The sequence below is a fragment of the Martes martes genome, assembly GCF_963455335.1.
Source record: "Martes martes genome assembly, chromosome: 6".
NCBI lineage: Eukaryota > Metazoa > Chordata > Mammalia > Carnivora > Mustelidae > Martes > Martes martes.
In genome coordinates, this window is record NC_137893.1 from 64,855,986 (window position 1) to 64,883,086 (window position 27,101).

General features: G+C 42.7%; 1 protein-coding gene across 4 annotated transcripts in view; it reads left to right on the forward strand.

Moving 5' to 3' along the window:
* Positions 1–27,101, forward strand: part of MAP7 (microtubule associated protein 7) — a gene marked incomplete at both ends in the record, with an annotated part of 168,258 nt that overhangs the window by 19,141 nt on the left and 122,016 nt on the right. Inside the window, one exon of one of the 4 annotated variants that reach the window (XM_080806938.1) lies at positions 3,894–4,026. The exons of the other annotated variants lie outside the window; for them this stretch is intronic. Coding sequence (XP_080663064.1) covers positions 3,894–4,026 — 133 coding nt within the window. Of the gene's footprint in view, positions 1–3,893; positions 4,027–27,101 lie in introns of those variants that run through there. 4 annotated transcript variants of the gene reach the window in all.

A 27,101-nucleotide genomic window follows, 5' to 3' on the forward strand; every position in this document is an offset into this window, starting at 1 on the left:
TGACAGGGACACAGCTAGTCACTGTTGCAGTCAGGATTTACAAGGCAGCTGGACAAAAGCATCTTAGCCTCAGAGCAGATGGGCCATGGTTTAATCCTGACTCAGTGACTTAACTAGCTGGGGGACTTTAACCTCTGTGAGCCTCTGTTTCCTGACCTGTCAGGTGATGACTCCTCTCCCCCATGCTGTTATGACTAAAACAGGTAACCTATCTAACGCACCTCGCACAGCATCTGACAAAGTTGGAGATGTTCCTAGATAATGGAATTCTTGACCCCATGCCTGCCCATGGGCTGTAGGACGGTGGTGACTTTTGGCCTCCTTTGATTAGGCTTTCATTTCCCCGTAGATGGTTTAAGAATAATTTTCAAAACAGCCATTTTGGTGACTTCCACATTTTGATACGAATCAAAATTCTCCATGAGACTTCTTATGCTAGAGCATGAAGAATGCCATCTTTGTCATTTGAGGGGATAGTCCACTGCAGTTAACAGGAGAACTAGTGATTGCCTAGTGAGGTGGGCTCAGTTTCAGTCCTGTGTGTCCCAGAGGGGCTGTCCTGTGATCTCCGGTTCCATAGACCTCAAGGGGGGGCTCCTTTTTGATATCTTACCCAGACGAGGTAAAGACTATGAAGGCTTTGCTTTGCTGCTGCATTTCTCCTGTAAAAGCTTTAAAGCCATCCAGGCCATCCTTGAAAGTAAAGGAATGTACATCTTCTGCAGAAGTCATTTGAATTTCAGCCTTCCCTTTGCTTTTTCAAAGCCACTCTTAGAAATGTGTTTCATTGTTCTCCTAAGATACTTCATAAAATGTTAATCCTCTCAATGTTTTATGTGGAACGTGAAGGAAGAGATCCCTTTTTCCTTAGCTTTATCTCTTTCTTTACTTTTGTTAAATTTCCTGGAGATGGTCAGAAGCTATTAGCTTTATTTGGGTAAGGAATATTTTTGAATGAAATTTGTCATTTGAAACGTAGCTTTTTAGTTTTTCTGCCAAAAGGTAGTTTCAGCCATGTGTGTGTGTATGTTGCCATTGTAAGTACTAACCTGATTTTCTGGAAGGTAGAAGAAACAAACTAGATTTGAAAAGATTTCCATAAATATGTATATGGTAATATTGGGCTATGTTTCTTGATCACCTGATTAAAGAAATAAGAAATAATAAATCATCTTCAATTCGAAAATAGAATTACCAAATAAAATTACTGGTAGAATTATGGAAGTATATGGTATTTCTTGAACAACAGGATCTTGCATGTTCTAGGCATGGTTTCTCCTTTCCTTCCTTCACATCTTGCCACCTCTGTAGAGGCTGGAGAGAAGGATCTAGGATTCTAAACTGTGTGGGCCAAATGTTCATCATAAGCAGAAGCACTGAACTATGGAGAAGGAGATCTAAATGTTCACTCTTGCTGCCAACTAACATTTGACCTGGGCAAGGAATTTTACCTCTTGGGCCTCGGTTTTCCTTGCATGAAAAATGCTGATGTCGATGCTTTCTCAGACCTGCTCAGTTCTTCAGCCTCATTCACTTTTATTTCAAATACCGATCACACAGATGACCATAATTTTAAGTAAACTTAATATCTGAAATTTCCAGCATTTCCCCGTTCTACACATCTAATGCCTGTTAACCTTAATTAAATCCCCTCAGTCTTCGAGGGAAAGATTTCTATAGTTTTGGTGTTTTTGTTTTTATTTCCCCAGAGTACATTTGCTCAGCATCTAGTATGTCTCCTGCAGTGGTCTGGGCAATATTAGTAGATAAAAAAATAGAACTGTTCTTTGATAAAGTTGATAGTTGAACTGGAAACACCTTAAATAGAAGCAAAAATGGACTACTTAGAACAGATCTATTATAAAAAGTAAAAACGGGGTGACTGGGTGGCTCAGTGGGTTAAAGCCTCTGCCTTCGGCTCAGGTCATGGTTCCAGGGTCTTGGGATCAAGCCCAGCATCGGGTTCCTTGCTCAGCAGGGAGCCTGCTTCCCTTCCTCCCTCTCTGCCTGCCTCTCTGCCTACTTGTGATCTCTCTGTCAAATAAATAAATAAAATCTTAAAAAAAAAAAAAAGTAAAAACAGGGAGGTATCTGGCTGGCTCAGTTGGAAGAGTATGCGACTCTTGATCCTGGGATTGTGAGTTCGAGCCCCACGTTGGGAATAGAGATTACTTTTTTAAAAAAATGATTCTTATACATATCACCTGCTTTTGCTTTTTATAAGGACTTCTTCCTGCTACCACTATGCTCATTTAATCCTTTCCCCAATCCTGGAAGGTAAATGATGTCACCTCAATTTTACAGCAAAAACTAAGGCACCAAGAAAAGTTAAGTCAATTGTCAGCAGTTACTCTTCCATTCAAAGGATTTAGACAGGGGACTGGTCATAGAATCCTCAGGGTCCTCTCGGGTGAGTAGATTAAGTATTGAGAGGAAAAGTAGGAGAGTGGTCTGGGGTGGGAAGAGGGCTTTGGACTTTTTAAGCAGACTTGATTTTGACTGAGAAGCAAAAAACAAAAACAACAAAAATTAGTTTCTTAATTTGGCAGTTGGCATTTGTCAGTGTCACTATAAATTGAAATTTTTCCCCCCACATACAGCATACATTTCAGGCAGCCTAGAAGTGGAGAGTCTTAAGTGAGAAAGCTCATTTCAGGAGAAAACAGTATCACATGATTGTATGCTTTAGAGAAAACAATCCGAAAAAGAACTAAAAGTGGGTCAAGTGTTGAGGATTGCTCAGTTGGGCTGGGAGTGACTGGCCCAGGGCCGGTGGAATTTCAGGGGGAGTAGCCTGGATGTGGTGGGGCGGATTGTTTTTTCCTTTACGGACTGTAGTTTCTCTCCTTCCTACTCCACTTGCACTCGGGGTTTTCCAGACTGCCGGCTCTGGGAGAAGAGGCCGGGTTCTCCCCCTGCCTGCCCTCCCTGGAAGGTCTCAGGTGCTGGGCAGTGCCGGTCCTCCCGCCAGGTGGGGCCCCGCCTGTGTTCACACAGACTCTGGGGTCGCAGGGACGCCTGCAGGGCTGGGCTGTGTGACTGAGTGCGGAGTGAGCCCTGCAGGTCCAGCGAGGCCTTCCTTCCTTCATCCAGGGACTCGCAAACATTGTCCCGATTGAAAACCCGGCCCCCCAATAAAGAAGAAGTCTTCTTGCCTTGAGTCCCTGGCCCCGTCCCGGGGGGTGCACTGCCGCCGGTGCGGGCAGAGCGGGGCCGGGGTAGAGAGGAGAGGAAGAAGGAGCCTCGCGGCGCGCTGGCCATCTCCCTCCCTGGGCTCCTGCCCGCTGCGGTGAGTTCCCGACCGGAGCCCGCGGCCGCCGGCGCTGCCGGGCGGTCGTAGAGCAGCTCCCACTCCTCCTGGATCCGGACAGGTCAGGGTTGTCAGGGCAACTGTGCACAGCGGCATCTCGCCGCTTCCCCTCTGTGCCGTGTGCGGAACAGCTTACCGTGCGGCGGCGGGGGACAAGCCCGGGGACAGGTGCCGCGGGGGGGAAGAGCCGGGATCTGACTGCACAGGTTAGGCGGTGGACGGAGGCAGCTGACCCTGCGTGCCTTTCCTGGGGCTTTTCCGGAAGGAGAGTGCGCGTGCGTGTGTGGGGAGCGCGCGTGCAAGCAGCGGGCTCCAGCCAGCCACATGCCCAGGGGGAGTAAGTGGGAGGGGGCGTGGAGGGGAGGTGGGGGGGCTGCTGCTAGGTGAGGGGGAACTGCAGGGCTTCAGTTGCCAAGTGGCTGGTAGTATCTGTCAGCTGTTTGCACACTGTTTACCCATAGGGGATCTGTTACAAGTGCTCAAATGAACCGGCCGCTTAGAAACTAGCAGCTTCCTGGGAGCTGCAATTACATAAGCATATATTTTTAATATAATAATAATTAAAAGAACTAGTAGCCGCGGTATGCCTGGATCTGCTACAGCTATCCGACAAGAGAGACTGAAGAAGACCAGTGCAAGGCCAGTTCCCCTTGGTTTATTCACCATTAACGAGGAAGAGGAACAGCAAAAGAATGGAAATTCCAGAAGACCAAAAGGTATGCATTAGCTTTACCCTTTGGTTGGAACCAGCCCCTATTTCCCACACCCTCTGTGGCACATTTACAAACTGTGTGCATGCGGTGTGGAGTGCTTGTGACCTCCTAGCAGTTTGCCGGTGGTATTTACACATTCTGTAGAACTGTGGATGCATGAAATGGGGAACAGATTTTGCAGATTTGGTAGCTTTCATATCAGCTGCCTTTCTGACCCTCGCTGCTTTCTTGGCCTAGAAATCTTTAATTTTCTCATGCTCACTTGAACAGTTACCGATAACACTGTCCTAGCAATAGGAGTAGGAGTCAGCCAGGTTTAAATGAACACCTCCCCACCTTGCTTAGGTGCATTGGTGATTTCTTAATAAGGACAGTTTCTCCTCTGAAGGGGATGAGTTAAAGTGACCGAAGAGTGCAGCCTTTCCAAGGGCAGAGGGTCAAGACGTTCCTTCCTTCCTTTCTATTCCGAAATACTGAGAGCTTGAAGGAGGAGGTAAATAAACACTGAGCGCACCATAGAGGACAAAGCTGGGGAACAGGGAGGGGGGACCGTGAGGTTTTCTAACTTGTGATGGTAACTGCTACTGAACATCTCCAGGAGGCTGGCTTGTGCTGGGTGTGGAAAGGAGAGGTCTGGTTCATGTGCATTTCTTTCATAATGATGATAGGGAGCAGCAGCTTTGACTGGCTTCTCAAATCCCTGGGTACTCCATCTTTTAGCATTGTCTCATAGCCACCCCTCCTCCCCAGGGCTATAATTTTCGGGATGGCAACATCATGCCTTTAGAAGAAGGGCTTTAAGGCTTGCATTTTAAGTTTTTTTCTTGCAACTCCCTTCCCCAAAATATATAAGCTATTCATTGCTTAAGCTGATAGAGTACCAGTTTTGTTATTTCCATGTGGGGATTAAATTTTAGCTTGCATTCAAACTGTTCTGTCACGGAGATATCAAATTTTCCTCTGTATGGTACAGAGCAGTAGCATGGCAAAGTAGCAGGCAAATATTTAAACACTGATAGAATAAGCGTTTGAATAGAATCCAGTGTCTGAAAATGACTGGCTTTCTTTTTCCTGGTTCTTGAGTGAATCTTCATTTGCTTTTCTCAAATATAATTGCAACTGTCTACTCTAAATCCAGAAGTATATTTTACTTCACTTTTAAAATACCATATACAGAGAATTTCTAATAACTGGGATCTAAGTAACATAGTTGACTTTAATTTCACTATCAGACATAGCTTCTGTCTTAGAACTAGATGACTTCAGGAATTTACAGAAGCCACAGATGGAAGCTGATGTAGATGATTGGTTTGTTTCTGTTTTTGTTTTTTGCCTAGGAGTTAGACAATTGAACCAGGGTGTGCTCCTGATGAAAACCCAATACTTTAAATTGTTAGTAGCAGATCATTTGGCCTCTTAGGAAGTGGTAACGTTCTAAATTAATGTGGATGTGTTGAATTGTGCCCACTGTATTTTTGGAAATGTTCTTCATTTGCAGCACTTTTCCCTTAGGCATCTTAGAGCAGTAATTTAGGATAGCTATCTGTTTTGTTCTGAGTAGTTTTCTTGAATTCCTCTCTCTCTCCTGTGTTTTGTTTGTTTGTTTTCATTTGCCTTTAGTATTTTATTTAAAGGAGGAAGGGAAGGGGAAGTAGGTGTTTCTAAAAATCTGTTTTTGGCAATTCGTGCAACTTTTTGGATAAGAGAGACTTAAGAAGGTTCTGATCCCTTAGCATTTTTCTTTTTCTGCTTTTCCCTATATCAAGGGGAAAGAGAAGGAACAGAGATGGAGGAAAATCTTTTGTTGATAAGGATGTCCAGACTTTCTGTATATCCCCAAATGTCTCTAATTTATGGACACATCTAATAAAATAAACAACCCTGGAAATATCAGTGGTTCTTGATGAATAAGACTATTGGCTTGGTTCTGAATTTCTCATCAGGTCTGTCTGAGCAATAGGAATGTCCACTTTCAAATCTAACTTTGTCAGTAGAACAGTGATGGAAATATTCTGTGTATCTCCTGTCCGACATGATAACCACTAGCCACATGTAACTGGGAGCACTTGAAATGTGGCTACTATAACTAAGACACTGATTTTTAAATTTTAATTGATTTTTTAGTTAAAGAGCCACACATGACAAGTGGTTACCTTCTTAGACAACATAGTTCTAGTCTTATCTCTGTAGACTATCTGTATAGAGATATCTCTTAGACTATCTCTATAGCTCTATCTCTGTAGAGCTGTGATCTGAATTTTTGTCCTCTCTGCGTTGTCCAACCTTATGTGCTTCCTGGCGCCAGATATGGTCAGGTCCTGAAATGAATGTGGAGCATAGTAAACTGGCTTTATAGACAATTTCAGTTGTCCTTTTCCACATAAATGTTATTGCCTGCTCCAAATATTATACTTGCTACTCCCTGGTTGCCTACATCATCCTTTGCAACATATAATAGACTTTTATTTTTTAAATTATTTCCAAAGCATCATGGCAAGATGACATACAGGTTATCTTTTATGCGTTATTATTAAGATAAGCAATCAGAAACTTTGTTTCCTTTTTTGCCTGCTCTGTGGTCTAATCAGCCAACTGTGTGCAACCTGGTTTTCATGCTTAGTATCTTTATTCTGTCACTACCAGGAATGAAGAAGTTTGCTATCTGAATTCAGGAGGTAAATTCAGGATTACCCTGGGTTAATGACAGGTTGCATCTTTCCAGATACTCTACTCTTGGGTAGCCATCATAATGAACTCTGTAGGAATGAACATAATGATTATTGTCTGGACTCCCCGTGGTGGCTTCAAAATTGCCTTGATGGGTGAGACAGTAGTTCGGTTAGCTGGTAGACTAGATCTGTTCTTGAAGATGAAATTTCTCTCCCTTGTAATCAGTAGAGATGCAAATGTTTTACATGCCTTGCTCTTATCGACGAATAACATTTAGACAGTAATTGGGGGTGAGCTGGGCTTCTGCTCTTATACCTCTAGAACCCAGGTCTCGGTGTAGTGCTGATTTGTGGACTGGTGCAGGAAAGCTTATTGAGGTACTGCAGTGACTCAGTGTCCTTGCTTAGGTTTCAAGGCAAACCCGTTTTATGGTGAGTTTTAGTGAGCACAGTGTAATTAATAAGTAAAAACACCTTTTCTCCCTAAACCAACATTTGTTAAATGCTCAGTCTGTACAGATTCCTTTGCTGGGACATTGTGGAGGTGGTGCAAAGGTAATTGACATGGTTGTACCAATAATGCAAGAATATAAATTGACATCGGGGGAAGGGCTCAGGGTATTATGAAAGTATCTATACCTATGTGCCCTTCTCTAGACAGTAAGCTTCTCAAGGGCCAAGACTACTCTTCTGTATATGAAATTGCAGAGTGAATGGAACATTATTGAATGGAGATAAATTCGACATTTAAAAATAATTTGCACAGGCTCCGAAAGTCTTACTAACATAAGAATACTAAGAAATGTTGATCATAATAGGATTGCCCTTCCAAGGCAACCATCTGATGTTTGGGTGTATCTGATAGGTTAATCCTATGACTGTTTGCCACATTGCCTTTACCTAAGAGTGTATCAGGGATTCTGCCCTGTTTTGTTGTGTTCCATTATACTATTTATCATTTCCTTTGGTGGAAAAATGAAGGCATATGTTTACAAGGTAGTATTAACTGACCAGTTTGTTAGTATCGAGGTTAATGCCACCTGCTCATTTTGTTAGCAAATTGCAGATTAGATTGTAAAGAAATTGTCTCCTTGAAATCAGGACACAGTAGTTCTGGGAAGCTGTCTTCTCCTTTTCCCTGTTCCCCTCCCCCTGCCTTTTTGTTAGAATGAGTTTTTCTGGAGCCTGCAGTAATTTCTTCTTCTTCTTCTTCTTCTTTTTTTTTTTTGGCTTATGCACTCTAAAGGTAGAATTTCTGCCAGTGAAGATTTCTAAATGCAATATGATCTACATTTACCATTTGTATTCCTATTGGATTAGTGATGATCTAGCAATTGTAATGTCCTCTTTATAAGTCCTGAGTCTTTTTTTTCCCAAAAAGGAACGTTACATCAAGAAGTGTGAATGCCATTCTAGAATCATTCTCTCTCTTTTTCTTGTTTCTTTTCCTCTTTTGTTCTGTAAGACTTGGACTGTTGTCTGTTCCCAGTGTCTTTATTTGTGCCATTTTAGGACTAGGCAAAAAATTTTAGCAGTAGAATTCTATAGCTAGTGAGGCAAAAGTATAGTTCAGAATAGCAATAGTATCAAAGATCCCTATTAAAAGGAGGAAATCTTAAAGTCAAGTTGATTGCCATAAATTTTATTTGCTCAAGAAACCCAAAATGTAATGTTTTATTCAAAGCCTTTATATAAAAATAACAACAGGGGATGTCAAGAACAAGGACCACAACATCTGATGTATGGCTTACACTCATTGGATTCTCTGTGAACACCTGTTGAGTGAGTGGAACTATTTCCCAGGCATCCCGTGTTACAGTAGAAATTACCGTAGGTATCGCTATACAAGGGGAACGTGATTTAATCTCTACATAACCAAAATTTTTTTTTATGGTGCGGTACTATATGCATGGGAATTTGCTTGCTCTATAAAACTAAAAGGCTTAAAAATTATGTGTGTGTTTCAAGAGACATAATCAGTAGAGCTAAAATAGCTGACTGCTCTAACCATAGGAACCAAACACATGTATTTGGTGAAAATCTCTCAGCTGATAAATCTTACATATTATTTATTAGAAGGTGGGATTGAGTATCCTTTTCCACTAACATCAACATATCTCAAGGGGCAACTTTAAATTCAGTTCGTTGTTACTAAAAAATTAGCAGATCATTTGGAGACACATTAACCGTGTTTTGAGCAGGAACTAATACCTTCACATCAACAAAGGAAATTTCATTGAGAGAATTCGTCTTAATTCTCAGTTCTTAGCATTTGGAAGAACCCATTTATGTTGGGCCCTCTATGCATTAAGTTTATGTTCTAGATTTGTTAACTTCCAAAGGCAACTCATACCTCATTATACCTCAGATCTGGATACAAAGACCCCAAAGGGTACCACAGGTGGACATAAGACATTGTGTTTGAAGTGTTTACTTCAAAGGGCACTGATGAATATTTTTGCTGACTATAAAATGCAGGTTCCATTTTCTTCTTCTTCTTTTTTTTTTTTTTAAGATTTTATTTATTTATTTGACAGACAGAGATTATAGGTAGGCAGAGAGGCAGGCAGAGAGAGAGGAAGGGAAGCAGGCTCCCTACTAAGCAGAGAGCCCGATGTGGGGCTCGATCCCAGGACCCTAGGATCACGACCTGAGCTGAAGGCAGAGGCTTTAACCCACTGAGCCACCTGCAAGTTCCATTTTCTTAGGCTTTCTTCCCAATGATGATTATTTGAGAATTTTAATAGATTCTGTCCAGATTCCAGAGAATTTACCATTCTGGGTCCAGTGTGGAGTGTGAAATGAGAATAGAGCTTAGGCATATTGACCAAAGAAAATTATGTTCACAGTTCCAGGCCTAATAAAGTAGTAGCAAGATCATCTGTGGATTCAGCAGAACCAGTCATCCTAAAACCATCATTGAGAATAACATTATGAAGGTTGGTGTGGTGTGATGCCTCCTCATAGTGTTACTTACAAAGTCAGGCATCAAGTGTATTTGTTGAGGAGTGATTTGGGAGTCCAGGTGGAAGGTTGGAATCTCTGTGGACCCCTTTTGAAACCCCTCTGAAACAATGTAGCACAAAAATCTAAGTACAAATGCAAAGTCAAGATTGTATTTATTGCCTCTGAGCCCCTGTAGAGAACTATAGACGTTCAGAACCTGCTCCTGTCAGCGCTCTTGGTCTATATGGCGGGAAAAGTTTCACCAGATGGACTATTAGTGGCTACATCCAAGTTTGCCAAGATTATTAGAAATTCAGTGTAACTGTGGGGTGAGAGAAGACTGTGTGATGTGATAGAAAAGTTGCCACATGTGAAAGTAAGCAAGTTACAGTTCTTAACCTTTCCAAGCTTCAGGCTCTGAGCTGTAAAATGAAATTAATCATATTACGCTCACAGGTGGAGGTGAGGATTAGAGATATGATAAGCATTTAGTACACTCTCTGGAAAATATTTGGGGCTCATTAAATGATATTTATAAAAGGTGGGACATTTGACTACAAATGGCAAATTTTCTGATAACTCCGACAAACATACTCTTTGTCTATTTCAGTACATGTCTATTGCAGAAAGTTTCCCTAGTGTAATCTCCTGCCTATTCCCTTAACTAGCTTGTGAGTGAACATTTCCAGGAGGGCTGCCACTTTTCTGAGGCCTTTTTAGTCTCTTGTCTGCAATAGGTATATGGGACTGGCTCCCTGTCCTGTGTTTATTTGTGTGGATCAGATGTTAGATGTCAAATAGATTACTCATTGTGGTACCCTATAATTGTGCCGTGTTAAGGGAAGGAAATAAATTACCATTATGTCAGATCACCTCACTTGTTATGTAAAATACGATTAAGGGAGTGTACCTTTTATTCCTTGGGGTTAATGGAAAACTTCTGGCCTGCCTTAATCAGGGAAAAATTGCCATGATCCTCTGCCTTCTTGGAAACCAATCAAAAGGAATTTTTTCTCAAAATTTCTACTTCTGGAGTTTTTTGTTTTGTTTTTACCTCCTCTCGCGCACACGAATGGAAATGTCCTAGGCTTGTGGGCAGGTTTGTGCCAGGGACTTAGGTTATAGGCACTTATATTTGGGGCTACTGGCTTTCTATGGGCTGTTTTCCTTCTCATGCTCTTGTCAGCACCAAGGTTTCTTGTTCTAAATTTGGTCAGTTTCTGTCTTGTCTCTCAATACTTCTATTTCTCTCTGGTGGTCTTGTTTCTCTCACCAGTCAGTCAGCAGTAAGTGCTGTGAACATTTGATGCAGGCAGCATATTGGATGTTCCATACTTCTGTTACTAAATGTATGTGTTAGCAGGTCTTTGTATCCTGAGGTGGAGCTCTTCCCTCTATCTGGTGTGCGCTGTGGCTGGTTCTCCTCCCTCTGCTGTGCTATACCTGGTCACCATCTACTTCTTCAGTTTAAATGTCCTTTTCTCAAGAGTGTCCCCAGATCAGGCTGGACCCCATGTTCTAGGCTTTCCAGGGATCACGTACTTGTCCTTTGTTACTCCAGCCAAATTTTGGATTGTGTTTGCTGAGTACTGTTAAAAAATCTCTCCAACTCAACTGAACTCTGACAGGGCAGTGAGTGTGACCTTTAGATTCACCCTGTGTCGCTACACAGGGCCTCGTGTAGCTGAGGCTTCCTAAATACTTATTACACAATGACTAACAAGAGATGACACCCCAACACTGTCAGCCAGGGAAAACAAGGACGCACAGCCAGCGACGCTATCTGTCCAAGCCTTGGTACATTCCAGGGTCCAGGACTACGTTCTCAATCCGTCAAAGGCCTCGAGATACCAGGTCAGCCATCGCCCTGCCAGGTGATAGGACAGTGACTTTTGTGTTATAGACCTTTGCCCTCCAGCCCTCATGCAGACAGGACTTGTAGTTAGTTTTCTGTTCAGAGTATGCAGACTCCACAGTGACCGACTTGGACCACATTCCAGTGCCAGAGCATTCTGGAAGCAGCTTCTGCCGTCATCTTTCCTTGAACTACTGGAGCTCGTTATTAAGTGTCCATTTAAGTTTGTGGTATGTTACTCATTACAGCCATGATTGAAGTATTACAAGTATTTACCTCCCTTTGAACGACTGAAATTCACTATTATGACGATAAGGTAGAAGTTCTAAGTTGGGGCAGATTACATAAGAAATGAATCCTTGATGACTTACTCCCTCAGAGTGACAGGTAGCGTCTCCCACTGCCGCCTCCTCCTCTGTGGGTCGGGAAGGAGCTGCTGTGAGCAGCTGTCCAGTGCTTTCCTGGTCATGTTCCCTCTGGACCCCCACCCAGCCCAGCCACGCTCAGAATTTTCCTTTCCTGTGTCTCTTTTATACTACCATCTCTGCATCAGCCTTTTTCTTTTTTTTCCCCAAGGCCCAGAAAAACAGGTTCTTTGTAGGTAGACAGTTCCTGGCACCAACCTTCCCGTCAGCAATATGTAAAGATGCAAAGTGGCAACCTCAGTGTTAGGATTCCAGACCTCAGCACTCTGGGTTTTTACCCTAGGCTGACTTTGGGATGATCATATTTTCTTTTTGCGAGTCTCCTATCTCTGATTCTTCTGCACTATTCTTCTACTACCACTTCTTTCTGCAGTAGTAAATCCTTTCCCTAATCTTTACACAGGGCTTGGTATGCTCTTTCTCCCCCTTACCTATTTAGTGGTTCAGAGTCTTATTATATTCATGTTAGCCTGAGTCCTGAATGGAACTCCAAACTGACCACTTGGGTCAACACTTCAATCATCAATCAGCTTGACATTTTATCACAGTCTAAGTGACTTTGAAATCCTCTCCATTGCCACAAGTTGCAGTGACCTTGACATTTACTCTGATGCTATGTGACCTTCACTTTGACTCCATTTAGGTAGTATAGATCTATGTTGGGACTCACTAGCACTCCATCTGCGATCCCATGAATTGGAAATTCCCCTGGGCACCCACAGACTTCGGATTCAGCAAACACTGATTTTTTTGTGTCTGTACCATGAGACAACATGCTAAATCTCACCAACTATGTGAGCTCAACCTCCTGCCTGCACCGTGGATTCACATCCTCCAAACCTTTCATCCTCTGCATGACCCTTATACTCCTGGACCCTCTGTTCTCACAGTTTTTAGTACCCTTCCAGCTCACTTGTCCTCTTTTCAAGCCTGGAACTCATGGGTAAACCTTCTCAACAGTGCACTTGGATCAACGCCTGGTCCTTTGCAGGCTCAGAGTATCCCCACATAGCCTCTTCTTTCTTCCTTACGGCTGCCGAGTGTTGCTGCAAGCATGCTTGGGTCTGTTCCTCTTTCTTTCTTTTCTTTCTTTCAGATTTTATTTATTTATTTGAGAGAGAATGAGACAAAGTGCACAAGCAGGGGGAGCAGCAGAGAGAGAGGGAGAAGCGGGCTCCCCACTGAGCAGGGAGCCTTACATGATGTGGAACTTGATCCCAGGACGTCAGGATCATGACCTGAGCTGAAGGCAGACACTTAACCCACTAAGCCCCTCGGGCACCCCATCCGTTTCACTCTCTTGCTCTCTCCCCGGCAGATGAGCCCTTCTGCTGATGGCCGGTTTTGTGAGTCAAACACATGGCAGGCAATATTCACCATGAGTTTCATCCCCTCCACCTCACTCTTTTTTTTTTTTTTAAGATTTTATTTATTTGCCAGAGAGAGAGAGAGTGTACACACAAGCAGGCAGAGAGGCAGGCAGAGGCAGCGAGAGAAGCAGGCTCCTTGCCGAGCAAGGAGCCCGATGCGGGACTCCATCCCAGGACCCTGGGATCATGACCTGAGCCGAAGGCAGCGGCTTAACCAACTGAGCCACCCAGGCGTCCCTCCACCTCACTTTTTTTTTTTTAAAGATTTTATTTATTTATTTGACAGACAGAGATCACAAGTAGGCAGAGAGGCAGGCAGAGAGAGAGGAGAAAGCAGGCTCTCCACAGAGCGGAGAGCCCGATGCGGGGCTCGATCCCAGGACCCTGGGATCATGACCTGAGCTGAAGGCAGAGGCTTTAACCCACTGAGCCACCCAGGCGTCCCTCCACCTAACTTTTAACAGCTGACTTTTTTCTGCCACTTTGCTGTGAACATGAGGATGTATTAAATTAGCATTATTCTCACTAAAACGCTACAATGCAAGAGAGGAATGAGGAACTTCTGTTTTCATTTGATGTGAAGAAGGAGGAAGGTAACATTTAAAAGGACTATTGGCCACCGACACTGGATTTTAACTAAATCCCGAGTGTAGGGGGATGACTATTTTTATGTGTCCAGTGACGTGCTTTTTGGTGAAACACCGTAGGTGAAAGCAAAGCAAATGGAATGCTCCAAGCCCCATCTGAGAATTTGTTGTGGATCATTACCCTACTGATGCTTCTTGAGGGGGGTCTATACAATTACTGATCTGTGTTATTCAGGAGAACAAGATTAAAGAGGGAGTCCACGCTACTTCTGGTGACGTGTTAAAAAAGCACAACTTCCATTCAGGGGTTTTGGTGTTTCTTGAATTCCTTTCTTCTGACAGTACTGTCACAGTCATTCGAATGGAGGCCTACTTCATCATTCCCAGTGTCCTACATTTGACTCTCCCACCCTGCCCCAAGATTAATGACTTTTTATTTTTATTTTTTTATTTATTTTAAGATTAATGACTTTTTAATGACTCTAGGTAACAGCAAATTTTTTGACTGAATATGTAGCTATTTATGTTGTCCTCTAGCCTATTTTATCTTGAAACTTTACTGCAACATTTTAGTGTGAAAATTAGAGGAAAACAGAAAAAAGAAAACCATCCTGGGTGCGACGGGTGGTTCATCCCGGATGAGCTCAGCATGACCTGGTTCCTCCCCGTGGCCCTGAGATGTCAGGTTCACGCTTCTAAGATGATGATGGAAGGAGAGCAGGCATCGCTGAATGAGGCGTCAGCAGGCACACTGGACCCTAGGTTACTTCAGACAGTTAGGGTGGCAGAATGTGTGTTGTTACCAAAATTCAGAATATACTGGATCTCTTAATTAACAGACTGAGAAAAATAAGTTTCCTTTTCTGGATGCTGATGAAGACCTCCTTCTCAGAATCACAGGGATGCTTCAGGACTTCTAATGACGTGACAGGTCTTTGACAGTGTGGTCCCTGGGGGAGACCAGATTTTCTGGCCGGTAAAACAAGCAAGGCAGGTTTGAATGTCATAGAAGTATCTCTGAAATTTAAAATTGGGGACTGTATGTGAAAGTAGATGTTGAATCGAGGTTATTCCCATCTGCACAGAGCTGTGGTCTCTTGGAGACAATATGTGGAGGGATTAATAACTTGGAACTAGGAGGTGGCGAAACCGACTCCAGCTTTATGCTTCAGGCACGGTGCTTGATACTTCGTTCTGTGCCCACTCGGTTCATCTCTAACTAGGTATGATAGCATCACCCGTCTCAGAGGGCTAAGGATTAGGTGGGATGGTACATAAAGCGTGCTTCTAACTGCGCCGGGCACTAATGAGCTAGTGTGTAAGTGATCCTGAATGTTATTTGGAAAGGTTTTGCAATTTGATAGCTTAATTGTAATAGTTCTAAGAGCCCAGCATTGCTGCTAAGACTTCTAAATTTTAGGAGACTTAAAACCAGTTGAAAGATGCACTTGCTTTATGAGAATTCAATAATTAAAGACTATTTTTCTTCTATTTCTTTTTTTTTTTCATTTTAAGATTTTATTTATTTATTTGAGAGAGAGAGCATGAGCAAGGGGAGGGGCAGAGGGAGAAGCAGGGGGAGGGAGAAGGGCAGAGGGAGAAGAGGAGGGGCTAGAGGCAGAAAGAGGCTCCCTGCTCAGTAGGGAGCCGGATCAGGCTAAATCGCAGGACCCCAATATCATGACCTGAACCAAAGGCAGATGCTTAGCTGACTGAGCCACCCAGGCACCCCTTACTTCTAACTTTTTTAACCTGAATATAATCTCAGATGCCTAGTGATTGTATAACTATAGAAAATATTTCTAATGAACTCCTTTTCCTAGACAATTACTTTCGTAACAGTATTGCAAGCCACTTTTATATTGGCCACACAAAAATAAAATCAGTAAAGTGTGTTTGAAATGTGTCATTGTGTTCCTAAGTAATATTCAGGAAGCTACTACTTCATGGCTTGATAACCCCGTTCCTTTTCACCTTGCACATTGTTGTAAGGTTGTATGATTTTCTTAGTCCACTATTTTTTTCATTCCTTTTGGCTTTTAACAGAAGACTATATTTTGAAAGTTGTTATTTTAAGAAAAGAAGTTTAGAAAACAGCTAGCATAATAAATCCCTGTATGTCAGATGCCTGGGTGGCTCAGTTGGTTGAGCAGCTCTCTTCCATTCAGGTCAGGATCCTAGGACCCTGGGATTGAGTCCTGCATCCGGCTCCTTGCTCAGCGGGGAGTCTACTTCTCCTTTTCTTGCTTTTGCTCCCTCTGTGTCTCTCTGTCAAATAAATAAAATCTTTAAAAAAGTAAAATTTAACTTAAAAAAAAACCCATATGCCTGGGACCTATACCAAAAATTTTATATTAAAATACATAATATTTATGGGGAATATAAATAAAAAATATATGGCTAACGTTATAGTTTTTATGTATCCTTCCATGGTCTTTCTCCTTCCATCCCTTCCTGACACCCCACCTTTCCTCTTCCCAGGGAGGTAACATGTACTCTTCCTGTCTGTTTCTTTACTTTTATTACATGGAGATACCTTTAAAAAATCTGTGTGTTTAAGTTCATATAAATTATGTATTAATGTATCAATCTGCCAGTTTGCACTTTTCCCCTCAAGTTTGGAAATACCAATGCAAAGTGATCACCATAGTTTGTTTTAACTGCTGTGTAGAATGTTATAATAGGACTTTACCACAGTTTAATTCTTCAGTGCGACTTTCCCAGTTTGCTTACTATTTTCCAGTGGAGGGACAGAGGCATTGATTAGTTTGTTTAGTCCTGTTGCGACTACAGATCGTGCTCCAGTAACCATTTGTACATCTCTTCTTGGATGTGTATGCAGGTTTCTCTGGTATATTCCTAGAAGTAGTGTGTATTCTCATGTGCTAAGTTGCTTTTCCAAAATCATTTTATCAGTATAGTCCCACCTACACTGTATGAAGGTCCACATTTCCCATATCCTTAGACTGGATTTAGTAAGACACTTTGACTTTTGCCAGTCGGATTGTTATGAATTGGCATTTGGTTTTAATTAGGGACATTGGACATAAGATAATGTAGTGTTTTGTGTTGTGTTAATAATGGGAACACTAGCATTGTTTGGTGTTTTTTTCTCCCCCTAGAGGAGGGGATGAAAACTGCTGCATCGATTATCCGGTTTAAAGCTCATGGTTCTTAGCAGGTATATGGAATCACTGAAGGAAGAAACAGATGGTGCCACCACCATGGAGAACTGAGGGGAAGGCAGTTATCTTCTCCACTGACATAGTGGCCAGGCAGTAGAGCCAGGTTTCAGCTTCCCCTTTTCAAATAGTGCATCTATTTGGGCCTGAGCCTTTTGTTTTTCTCTTATTAGTACTTCTGGTCATTCACCATCATTCCTATTAGGGGACCAGAGAAAAAGCAAAGTATAAAAGTTAGGTGGATCTTCCTGAGCAAACTAACTGTAGTAAGGTTTCTTTTAGGTTGAAGAACGTAAGCAGAGAGGAGGGGGGATGTAGTGTTTGGGGGCAGAGCATGTGTTGAAGACATTGCTTAAAATCAGATTTGGTACTTATTTGTGCTTTTCCATTATTCACACAATCCTTGGGCCTGATTAGCATTTGTAAAGTATGAACTCTGCAAATGCAAGGCATTAACATGAATAATTGAAAGGTAGAGAGTTAGCTGTAGTGACTGTGGGTTTTCTTTTATTATGGTGGAGGCTATTTTAGTAACAAGAGGAAGCTTAGACTTGTAGACTCCTAGTCTGAAGACTTCAGTTATGCTCTCGCTCAGCCACACGGCATGATATATTGTACAGTTGCCTTATTTTCCTGGAAAAAGAAAGTTACTTTGCAGGGGGCAGGGGATGGAAATCTGTATTCTGTGCTCTATATCGATCTCAATTATAAGGGTACAATCTGAATTTCTGGGAGGAGAGCTGTGCGTAGTATAATCATACCTTGTTCAAAATTACCTTGGTCTTTGCCACAACTCATGGATTCGGGACCCATAGTCACCACAAAGCGTTCCTCCCAAAATTTGGGGCATTTTCCCAAGGAATGGCTGGCCACCTGCACTGGCGCCACCTTCCGTGCTGGTGCTCTGCCATGCAGTGCTGCACCACCGAAGCAGTGGGGTTATGTTTCCCAAACTGGTGTTCCGCAGATCATTCCTCCTGCAGGGTGGTTCTAACTCAGATCAGCTTAGGAAATCTATTTTTCTACTAAGGACTTGTAAGGACGTTTAATATGCTATTATGAATTAGACTTATTTGACCTGGAATAATTTTGTATGGGGTGTATGTGTGTCTACTGCACAGAGAGCCCAGTTGAGGAAACTCTGTAGTGTTTGTGTGTTTGCATGCATGCAAAGCATCACTTAGGAAAGTCTTCATTTGGCACCATATGGTGCCAGAGCGGTGAGCCGGTCTGTTGTAAATGGATGATTTAGATTTTCAAAGAATGGCTTCTGGTCAACTCTTTGACAAGCCCTGGTGCGTACAAATTTCTCTTAAAGTCAAACTTGGACGCTTGCTACATAACAGAACTCTATAAACCTAGCTTGGCTGCTGGTGACAAAATGCACAAAAAGGCATCTCAACCTTTTCTGGTTCTTGCTGTGGAAGTGGAAGGCAGATACTACTTCAGTGAGTGCCAGACTCTGGTCCATGAAGCCATGGCTGCCTCCGAGTTCATGGGAAGGGTCTTTCTTTATTCTGCAGCCTCAGGCAGAGGCTGTGATCCTCCCTTCCTTCTGATGTTCCAGTGAGTAAGGAAGAGAAAACTCGTGATAGAAACTTAACTGTTTCCTCAAGATTCTTATCTGAGAGCTGCATGTGAGCAAGTCATGATGGATCTGTTTATTTTCTGAACTCTGGAAGCATGAAAGTTAAGTCATGCTCTGACTTAACTGTGGTTTGATGGTTCTATAACTTGCCTGACATGTATATAACACGTTTGGGCAGAGAATTTGGATAAATAACTGGGATAAAATAAATGATATGTAAGATTAAAGAGAAAGGAATGGAAAGGAAGATCTGAAAATGTTGCCATTTCCAGCTTTGTGTAGTATTGGGTTAGTAGTAGAAACGAGAACCAGTGCTGTGAATGGAGCATTTACCACGTGAGAGGCCCTGCAGGGTCCTTTTCAACGTGTTCCCATTTAACTCTCAATTCCATGTTACACAAATAGAATGCTGAAGTTCCCAGGTGAAGTGACTGGCCCAAAATAACACAGCCAGTAAGTGGTGGCCCAGCATTCAGACCGCTCTGTCAGTCTCCAAGTCACCTGCTTACTCTGCTTGCTGTGATGGAACAGAAGTGCAAGGGAAGGGAGTCCTTCTGACCCCCATCCTTCAGAGTGCACAGCGAGGAAACTGAGACTTGGAGGGATTGGTTGAAAGTCACCGTTTTCCTTCGGGCACTGAATTCCTGTTACTTCAAAAAGTGTCAGGTGCAGTAAACTATTTCAACATGCAAAACAATAAAGAAAAATTTTATTTTATCGGGTCTGCCTTGGTTATTTTCTTCACTCAGTATAAAAGTAGCATGTGATGATTTTTTAACACATTTGCAAAATATAAAATATGTATTAAACAGAGATGAAAAATCAGGGTGCCTGGCAGACTCTCAGTTGGAAAAGCAGGTGACTCTTGATCTCGGGGTTGTGAGGGGTCATGAGTTTGAGCCCCATGTTGGGTGTACCGATTACAAAAAAAAAAAAAGTTAAAAAAGACTAAAAATCACAATGATCATTCTGAGAAAAATCATTGACATTTGGATGTACTTTTTCCCCCATGTCTTTTTTTTTTCCCCCTGTTCTTCTTCTTAATGGTTTGGAAAGTAGATGTTCCACTTAAAAATCTATCAGTGGCCACACTACATAAGATTTTTTTCCCCCAAATATTCTTAAGCTTAAGTCACTAGACAGTGCTAGAAAATGTTTCTCTTCTAGTATATAAAAAATGAGCTTATGTTCTTCTTAAAACAATCTAGCGAAATGTGTAAGATTGGAGTATGTGGTTGCTTATAAATCACAGCAGATTTTGGAACACCTGCTTTTTAAGAATCTGTTAAAATCGGAACTTTACTTTTTGCCAATTCAGATCCCTGAGAGCCAGCTAGAAGTGCTACTTTGGTGTATAACCAGGAGCACAACACTTTGATACTTTAGCATTCCTATTCTTAAGGAAAGGTAACATCTTTAACATTACTGAAAAACCCAGAAAGAATTTAATTAGTTAGTACCAAAGTGACTGGAGATGAGTGAAAGGACTTTTACTAAACTTGGGGGGGCAACTCTAGGCAACAGCGAGACAGATCCTCCTTACATGTGCAAATGCACTTAAATGGTAGGATTAACAGTATGTTCCATAAAGAAGGAATGGAGAAGGAAAATTCCATTGAAGGAAACAATGTAGAGATCGTGAGCGATAGATTTCTTGGCCTGGTATGCCAATGAAACCTGTGGAATTTGGAACTTTTATCAGAATAATTCTTTAATAATAACTGCCAATAAAGTCCACATTCTTTTTTTTTTTTTTAAAGATTTTATTTATTTATTTGACAGAGAAAGACATAGCAAACGAGGGAGTACAAGCAGAGGGAGTCAGAGAGGGAGAAGCAGGCTCCCGGTTGAGCAAGGAGTGCCATGCAGGACTCCATTCCAGGACCCAGGGATAATGACCTGAGCCAAAGGCCGCTGCTTAATGACTGAGCCACCCAGGTGCCCTAGAATCTACATTCTTAAACATTACTCATGGTATTTTGCAACATTAGCCATATTATATAGGTGTTAGGGGTTTAGGGTTGTTTTTCTTTCCCCCTTCCTTTTGGGTCATATTCATGACGTTCTTTCAGCTGTATCTCATGCGCTTCCTTCTTGTAAGCTCTTGGCAAGATCTCCGTCAGATTTCTTTGGGTAAGACACTAGCTTATAGTGGTCACTGTATGCTTCTGGACTTGCAATTTGGCTGTAGGCTACAATTTAAAAACAACAACAACAACTGAGCCTGTCTTTGGAGGATTCTTTAATCTTTGAATGTTTTACCTTTTAAGCTTCAACCCAGTTTTAACCACTCGCTAGACTGTAGGCCCTGAAAACAGTTCCCTAGGAGTCAATCTGCCTTTTCTACCACTGCCCTTTCTCTATAGAGCAAAACAAAATCAATAACCGCAAAGGTAGATACCTTGTGTTCAGTACTCAGAATGACCTCAAGGTCCTCTTCCCTTTTCCTGCTTATAACAAAGTAGGTCAAGTCTGTCATATAGTTGTTTTTTTTCCCCCTGAGTAGAAGAGCCAAGTTCTTTTTCTTCCCCCAAACTGGAGGAACCTGTCAGGTTGGGGTGGCCTCTGCCGTCTTGACCTTGCCCTCCCTCCACTTTTTTGGTTGGTAAATTTGAATGGCAGCCTACTGATCGTGTCTCAGAATTTTTTGATAAAGGTTAGAGTATATTTGCTAAATCAAGGAACCCTGCAGCTGGTACTGAGTTCTTCTAAGAAGTATATCTCAGGGATGCATCAGAGGTTGGCGGACTGCAGAGGACAGCCTGCAGGCGGGTCTGACTCTGGGCTGTTTCTGTACCAAGAGTTAAGAACAGTGATTGATTTTGCGGTAAAATATACATGACATAAAATTTGCAATGTTAACCATCAGTTGTACAGTTCAGTGGCACTGAGCATATTCACAGTTTTTTTTTTAATATATCTTAAATAGTTATACAAACAAAACGCAAAGAGTATGTGACTTACTTCTGTGTACTGAAAGCCTACATATTTCCTGCTTAGCCTTTTAAAGAGAATGTTTTATAGAGAATATTTGACCGCTGCTGCTTCAGTCTTTCTCTGTAGGGAAAGTGAACGTAAGGAAGATCAAGATGAAGGGAGTCCGCTGTGCGGTTGGAGAGCCCTGACTTCACTTCCAGCTCTGCCACGATTGTTGGGGGGGAGGCGATGAGGCAGGTCACATGACTCCGGGCCTGGCTTTTCTCAAGCCCTGCAAAGCGGTGGTAACAGTTACGACCTTCTAGGCCGCTCCCCTAATTAAATGGAATACCTGAGAGGCACATGGTCAGTTAGAATACTCAAACAGTAAATGAGGGATCCTGTCCCTGACACACCCAGAGGAGGCTCGTGGGCTCTTCCTCCCCGGAGGTGAAGGACTCTCCGAGCCTATGAGCTGCTGGCCGTCTTGCTGCCAGCGGAAGGAAGGGCCAGCATGAGGGCTAAGCCAGCTCAAAGAGGAGACCAGAACTTTAAAAAAAAAAAAAAAAAAAAAAGGAAGTGAGAAATGGAACTACCATCCTATATCCTGGGATCAGATTGATGCCGTTCCATCCCATTTGGGGGCCTGCCTATCACATAAATCCACCTCGGCTGAGTTTGCTCAAGCTCACAGTGTGGAGTGTTAGGTATTAGTCTGCTGAGGCTGCCATGACAAAACACCACAGACTGGGTGGCTTAAACAACAAATTTATTTCCTCTCAGTTCTGGAGGCTACGCGTCCAAGATGCAGGGGTCAACAGGGTTGATGTCTACCAAGGCCTCTCTCCCTGATTTGTAGGCAAACCTGCTCTGACCTCACAGGGCCTTCCCTCCGGGCCTTCTTCTTAATCTCTTTATAGGAACACCTACCAGTGTTAGGGCCCACCCTCATGATCTCACTTTACCTTTAATGACTTCTTTAGAGGCTCTGTCTCCAAATATGGTAATGTCCTAAGGTGCCGGGGATAGGAACCTCAAATACAAATTTGCGGGGGAGGGGCGCACACTTCAGCCCATAGCATGTTCCAGTTTTTACAGTATTCTCTGTGTATTAACTACTCTTGAAAATATGATGGTAAGGAGAATGGGAGTAACTTGTTTGGCTCATGAGGCAGTCAGAGCCCAAAAGGGCAGGGCTGGTCCCTTTCATCCAGGGAGGGTTGAAGTGGCTGTGGGGGATGGGGTGGGGCTAGATGGCCACTGCAACCTTCAGCAGAGGAGGCGTTCTTGTCTGCCAGCTTTTTAGCTGCTGCTATTCTCTAGAAGTATAAGCTGTTCTCAGAATATAACTTTGAACTGTATCTTCATTGTAAGATTCCTGAGTAATTAGCAATATATTTTGAAGTGTTTTTTTTTTTAATCCACAATTTGCTTTGTCATTTTTTAGTGAATTTTGCTTAGAATTGCAAGTCCAGGAACACTCTCAGAAGGTCCTCTGTATTTCTGAGCCTCCAGTAGATACAACATTTACCCCAGCCCCGAGGGTAGCTTACCACACCCAGAAGTCTCTGGTACCTTCTAGTGTAGCATCATCACCATGCAGTCAAGCTGGCATTTCATGTCCAAGGGAAGAGGCTGAGGGCTGAAGACTTCAGGCCAGACCTAAAGGAAATACAGCTTCTCAACAGAACACTGGCATTCAAATTCTGCTAAATATTACTACATCAGTTAACTACTGCCAGGCAACAGACCACTCCAAAACTTACAGCTTAGAACAGCAGTTTACTATTTCTAATGATATTGTCGGTCGGCTTGGTAGTTCTGCTGCTGATTTTGCCTGGGCTCACTGGTGGGCTACACTGAACTGGAGGGCCGTTTGCAGGGGGAGTCCTTGGTGGCCTCTCTTGCCTACCAGTCCATGATGGCTGTCCACTGGGGCAGCTGAGTTCCCCTCCATGTGGCCTCTCATCCTCCAGTAGGCTTGGCCTGTGCACTGATCTCAGGGAAGCATCCCAGGCGAGCGGAAGCTGACGTTGCAGGGCCTATTGTGGCCTCACCTCAGAAGTCACACAAGGTCACTTCTGCCATATACAGAACATGGTCAAAGCATGTCACGAGGCCAGCTCAGATTCAGGAAGTGGGGAAAGAGCCCCTACCTCCTGGTGTGAGGAGCAGCAAGTCAGACTGCAAAGGAGCCTGGACACAGGCATGGCTCACCAGGGGCTGTTGTTATAACCAGCTGCCACAGCTGCTAATAATGTTCGTTGACCACACTACCCATCCCCCTGCCCTGAGGCATCTGTCCGTGATTTGTATCGAACACTGGAGGGAAAGTACTTCAGGCTTGTATGCAAATGTATATTCTGTTTTTTCTCTGAATCTATTTGAGTGTGCTTATGGCTTATGTATACATGACGTTTTAAAACATGTACTGAGTGGCAAGTTTGTATTTCCTATTTTGTACCCAGGAGGATGTAATTCAGAAATTTCCATCCTACGTCATTATGGCCAGCTTAGTGAGGTTTTTCAACTGGGCTGTGCAAATAAAGGGAAAGATTAATAGATCGTTTGCCAGAAATTGCAAAATCTTAAACTGATAGAACATCAAAGAACATCAAAGGTAACATTTTAGATGATTTCAAGCATCTCTTTTCTTTCTTTGGATGCATTTTCATTAACTCATATAATAAATGAGGTTCTTTGATCAAAGTAGGAGTCAAATTCTATTGCAGTCATATATTCATATACAGTATGCACACATGTATTATTATATATAAACAGCTCGGGATTTCAAAAGGTATATATGTACCTTCTTTATAAAGTGTGTGTGTGTGTGTGTGTGTGTGTGTGTATATAGTATATTTATATGTATGTGCTTATATGTATATAATCGCCTTTTCCAAGCCAAGTGACCAGAAGCCTAATGGGATCCCTCTGCTCACAGGATTTTGCCTCTCCATCATCAGTTCATTCTTTCTTTCTTTTTTTTTTTTAAAGATTTTATTTATTTATTTGACAGAGAAAGATCACAAGTAAGCAGAGAGGCAAGCGGAGAGAGAGGAGGAAGCAGGCTCCCCGCCAAGCAGAGAGCCCGATGTGGGGCTCGATCCCAGGACCCTGGGGTCATGACCCGAGCCGAAGGCAGAGGCTTTAACCCACTGAGCCACCCAGGCGCCCCAGTTCATTCTTTCTTAACTGATGCCTGGACTCTACTTTCGTTCTCCTTCCAACCTCCAGCCATTCTCCTCCCATTTCTTTTGCACAAACAAGCATGCTGATGCAGATACAAATACTTGTGAGCACCCTGTGATGCACACAGCCTTCTGGGTTTCATTTCATTCTGGAACCAATGTATGTACTACTTTGATCAAAATCAGTGGGGGAAAAAAGTACATAAATCCTGTAACTATTTCTTGTTCCCATTTCCCCACTCCCAGAGCAGGCAGGCCCCGGGGTTCCCAGGTGCATCTGTTCCTCATGTACAGACCCTCTATATTCTCTCTATCCTGCCACCATGCTTAGGATGAACTCCCCCGTTTTAGGGTATTCCTCTAAAAGGCAGGTGGATTTAGTTTTAGGGTATCAGAATTTAAATGTATAATTTTTTTCTTTGTAATAGAGTTCTTAAGAGGGATTCCCTAAAACTTCTGGGTCCACAAGACTCATAAATCTGTGAATACGTCCTTATGTCCATTTTTTTTTCTTTGAGAAAATCTATAGCTTGTGCAGATTCTGAAAAGGACACATGACCTAAGAAAAGGATAAAATCCCTCGCCCTATGGGATCTTGGTGAATAAAGCAAAGGGTGAAAAGATTTAGGAGGAAAAAAATGATAACCTATTTTCACTATATTATCTACTGGGTTCACCCCACTGCTAGTACAGGGCGCAAGGGTAGTATGGAGACTGAGAAGGGAAGAAGTTTTGTAAGGAAGAAAAAAAACCAGTGGTACCAGTAGAGAGTGAATCAAGCCAACCAATGCCCAAGAGAAGGGAATATTTGCACATTCTGTGTGCCAGAATTTAGACCATAGGCTCTAATTTTTCATTTAATCATCTCCAGCATTTAGCATTTGATGGGACCCTTCTCTGGCAGAGAAAGAGATTGAGATTTGAATTTTGGCTCGTCACTTATCTGTGTGACATGTGGCATGTGCTATAACTTCTGAAACCCAGTTTTCTTGATCTAGCATGAGGTTAAAAGTACTTACTAAATTTACATGAAGGTGGGGATTATTCCTGGAAATTTTAGGTACTTAGTAAATGGTAGCTATTACCATATTTTGGAGAGGTCAAGGTTGACATTGGGGGTTGGCTGCAAGACCAGAAAGGGCCTGGCCCCAGGATAGGTTTCCAGGGCCACTTAGAAGAAGTTTGCCAGTGGTTCTACAACCCCTTCCTTCCAGAAAACAGGCCCTCCTTTCTTACCCGTAGGTTCTGACAGCCATCGCTATTAATGTGGAATTAGGGCAAGGTCTGTCCTACAGAAGGGGAGAGGCTGTGTTCCTGGTGGCTCAGGTTGAAACTCTGGCCCATGAAAATTTTGCTTCGTGCCTGCTCTGAAGGTAGTACTCAGCTTTAGGTTATAGGCTAGGTTGTGGGTCAGTGGGCTTTTGTGGGTCAGCCTGGGAGCTGCATTAACATATATAATATTGTTTCTGTTGGGAATTTCATATATAATAATATATATATGAAACAATTTTGCTACCTTCCAGTGAGATGCCCTATTCATATGTTGGAGACTAGACTAGAAAATTGGTAAGGAAGGTCTTAGGGAATCATTCTCAGGCCAAAGAGAGAGAGAGACTCCGAGAAACAAGAAACAAGACATTGACAAATACGTATACTTTTCCCCATTGTTTATTGAGTGTTAACTTCATGTAATTTGGACATCACACCTGTCCCACCTATTTATTAATTGCTTGACATGATGGGATGAGATATGCATGACAGGATACTTACTGTTTTTCCTTTTGAAACGACCCAGCCTCTCTTTTGACCAGAGTGATCAAAGCTACTGCCATGAGTGGCCTTAACAGTGTGGCACCTGCCAAGGCCTGAGTCACGAAATCCATTGCAGACATCTTTTCTTCCTTTGAGGGGAAAAAAGACAGCTTTTTCTTGAGACATTAATTTCCTTTTGGCCCCACTTCTGGAGTAGAGAGAGATGGCTCCAGTAGGTTTATGTGACAAAAGAAGTGTATCCATCAACAATACATGATTCGGGGATGTAAGTTATGCCTGATAGTTTGCAGCATAAGAAACATTTAAACAGGTCACCTGGGTGGCTCATTCGTTAAGCATCTGCCTTCGGCTCAGGTCATGATTCCAGGGTCCTGGGATCGAGTCCCACATTGGGCTCCCTGCTCAGTGGGGAGCCTGCTTCTCACTCTCTCACTCCCCCTGCTTGTGTTCCCTCTCTCGCTGTGTCTCTCTGTCAAATAGAAAAATAAAACATTTTAAAAAAAAGAAACATTAAAACAGTTATAACTGGAGTATTTTAGTTATTCTTCTGAATGCAACATTCCTTACAAATTCAGC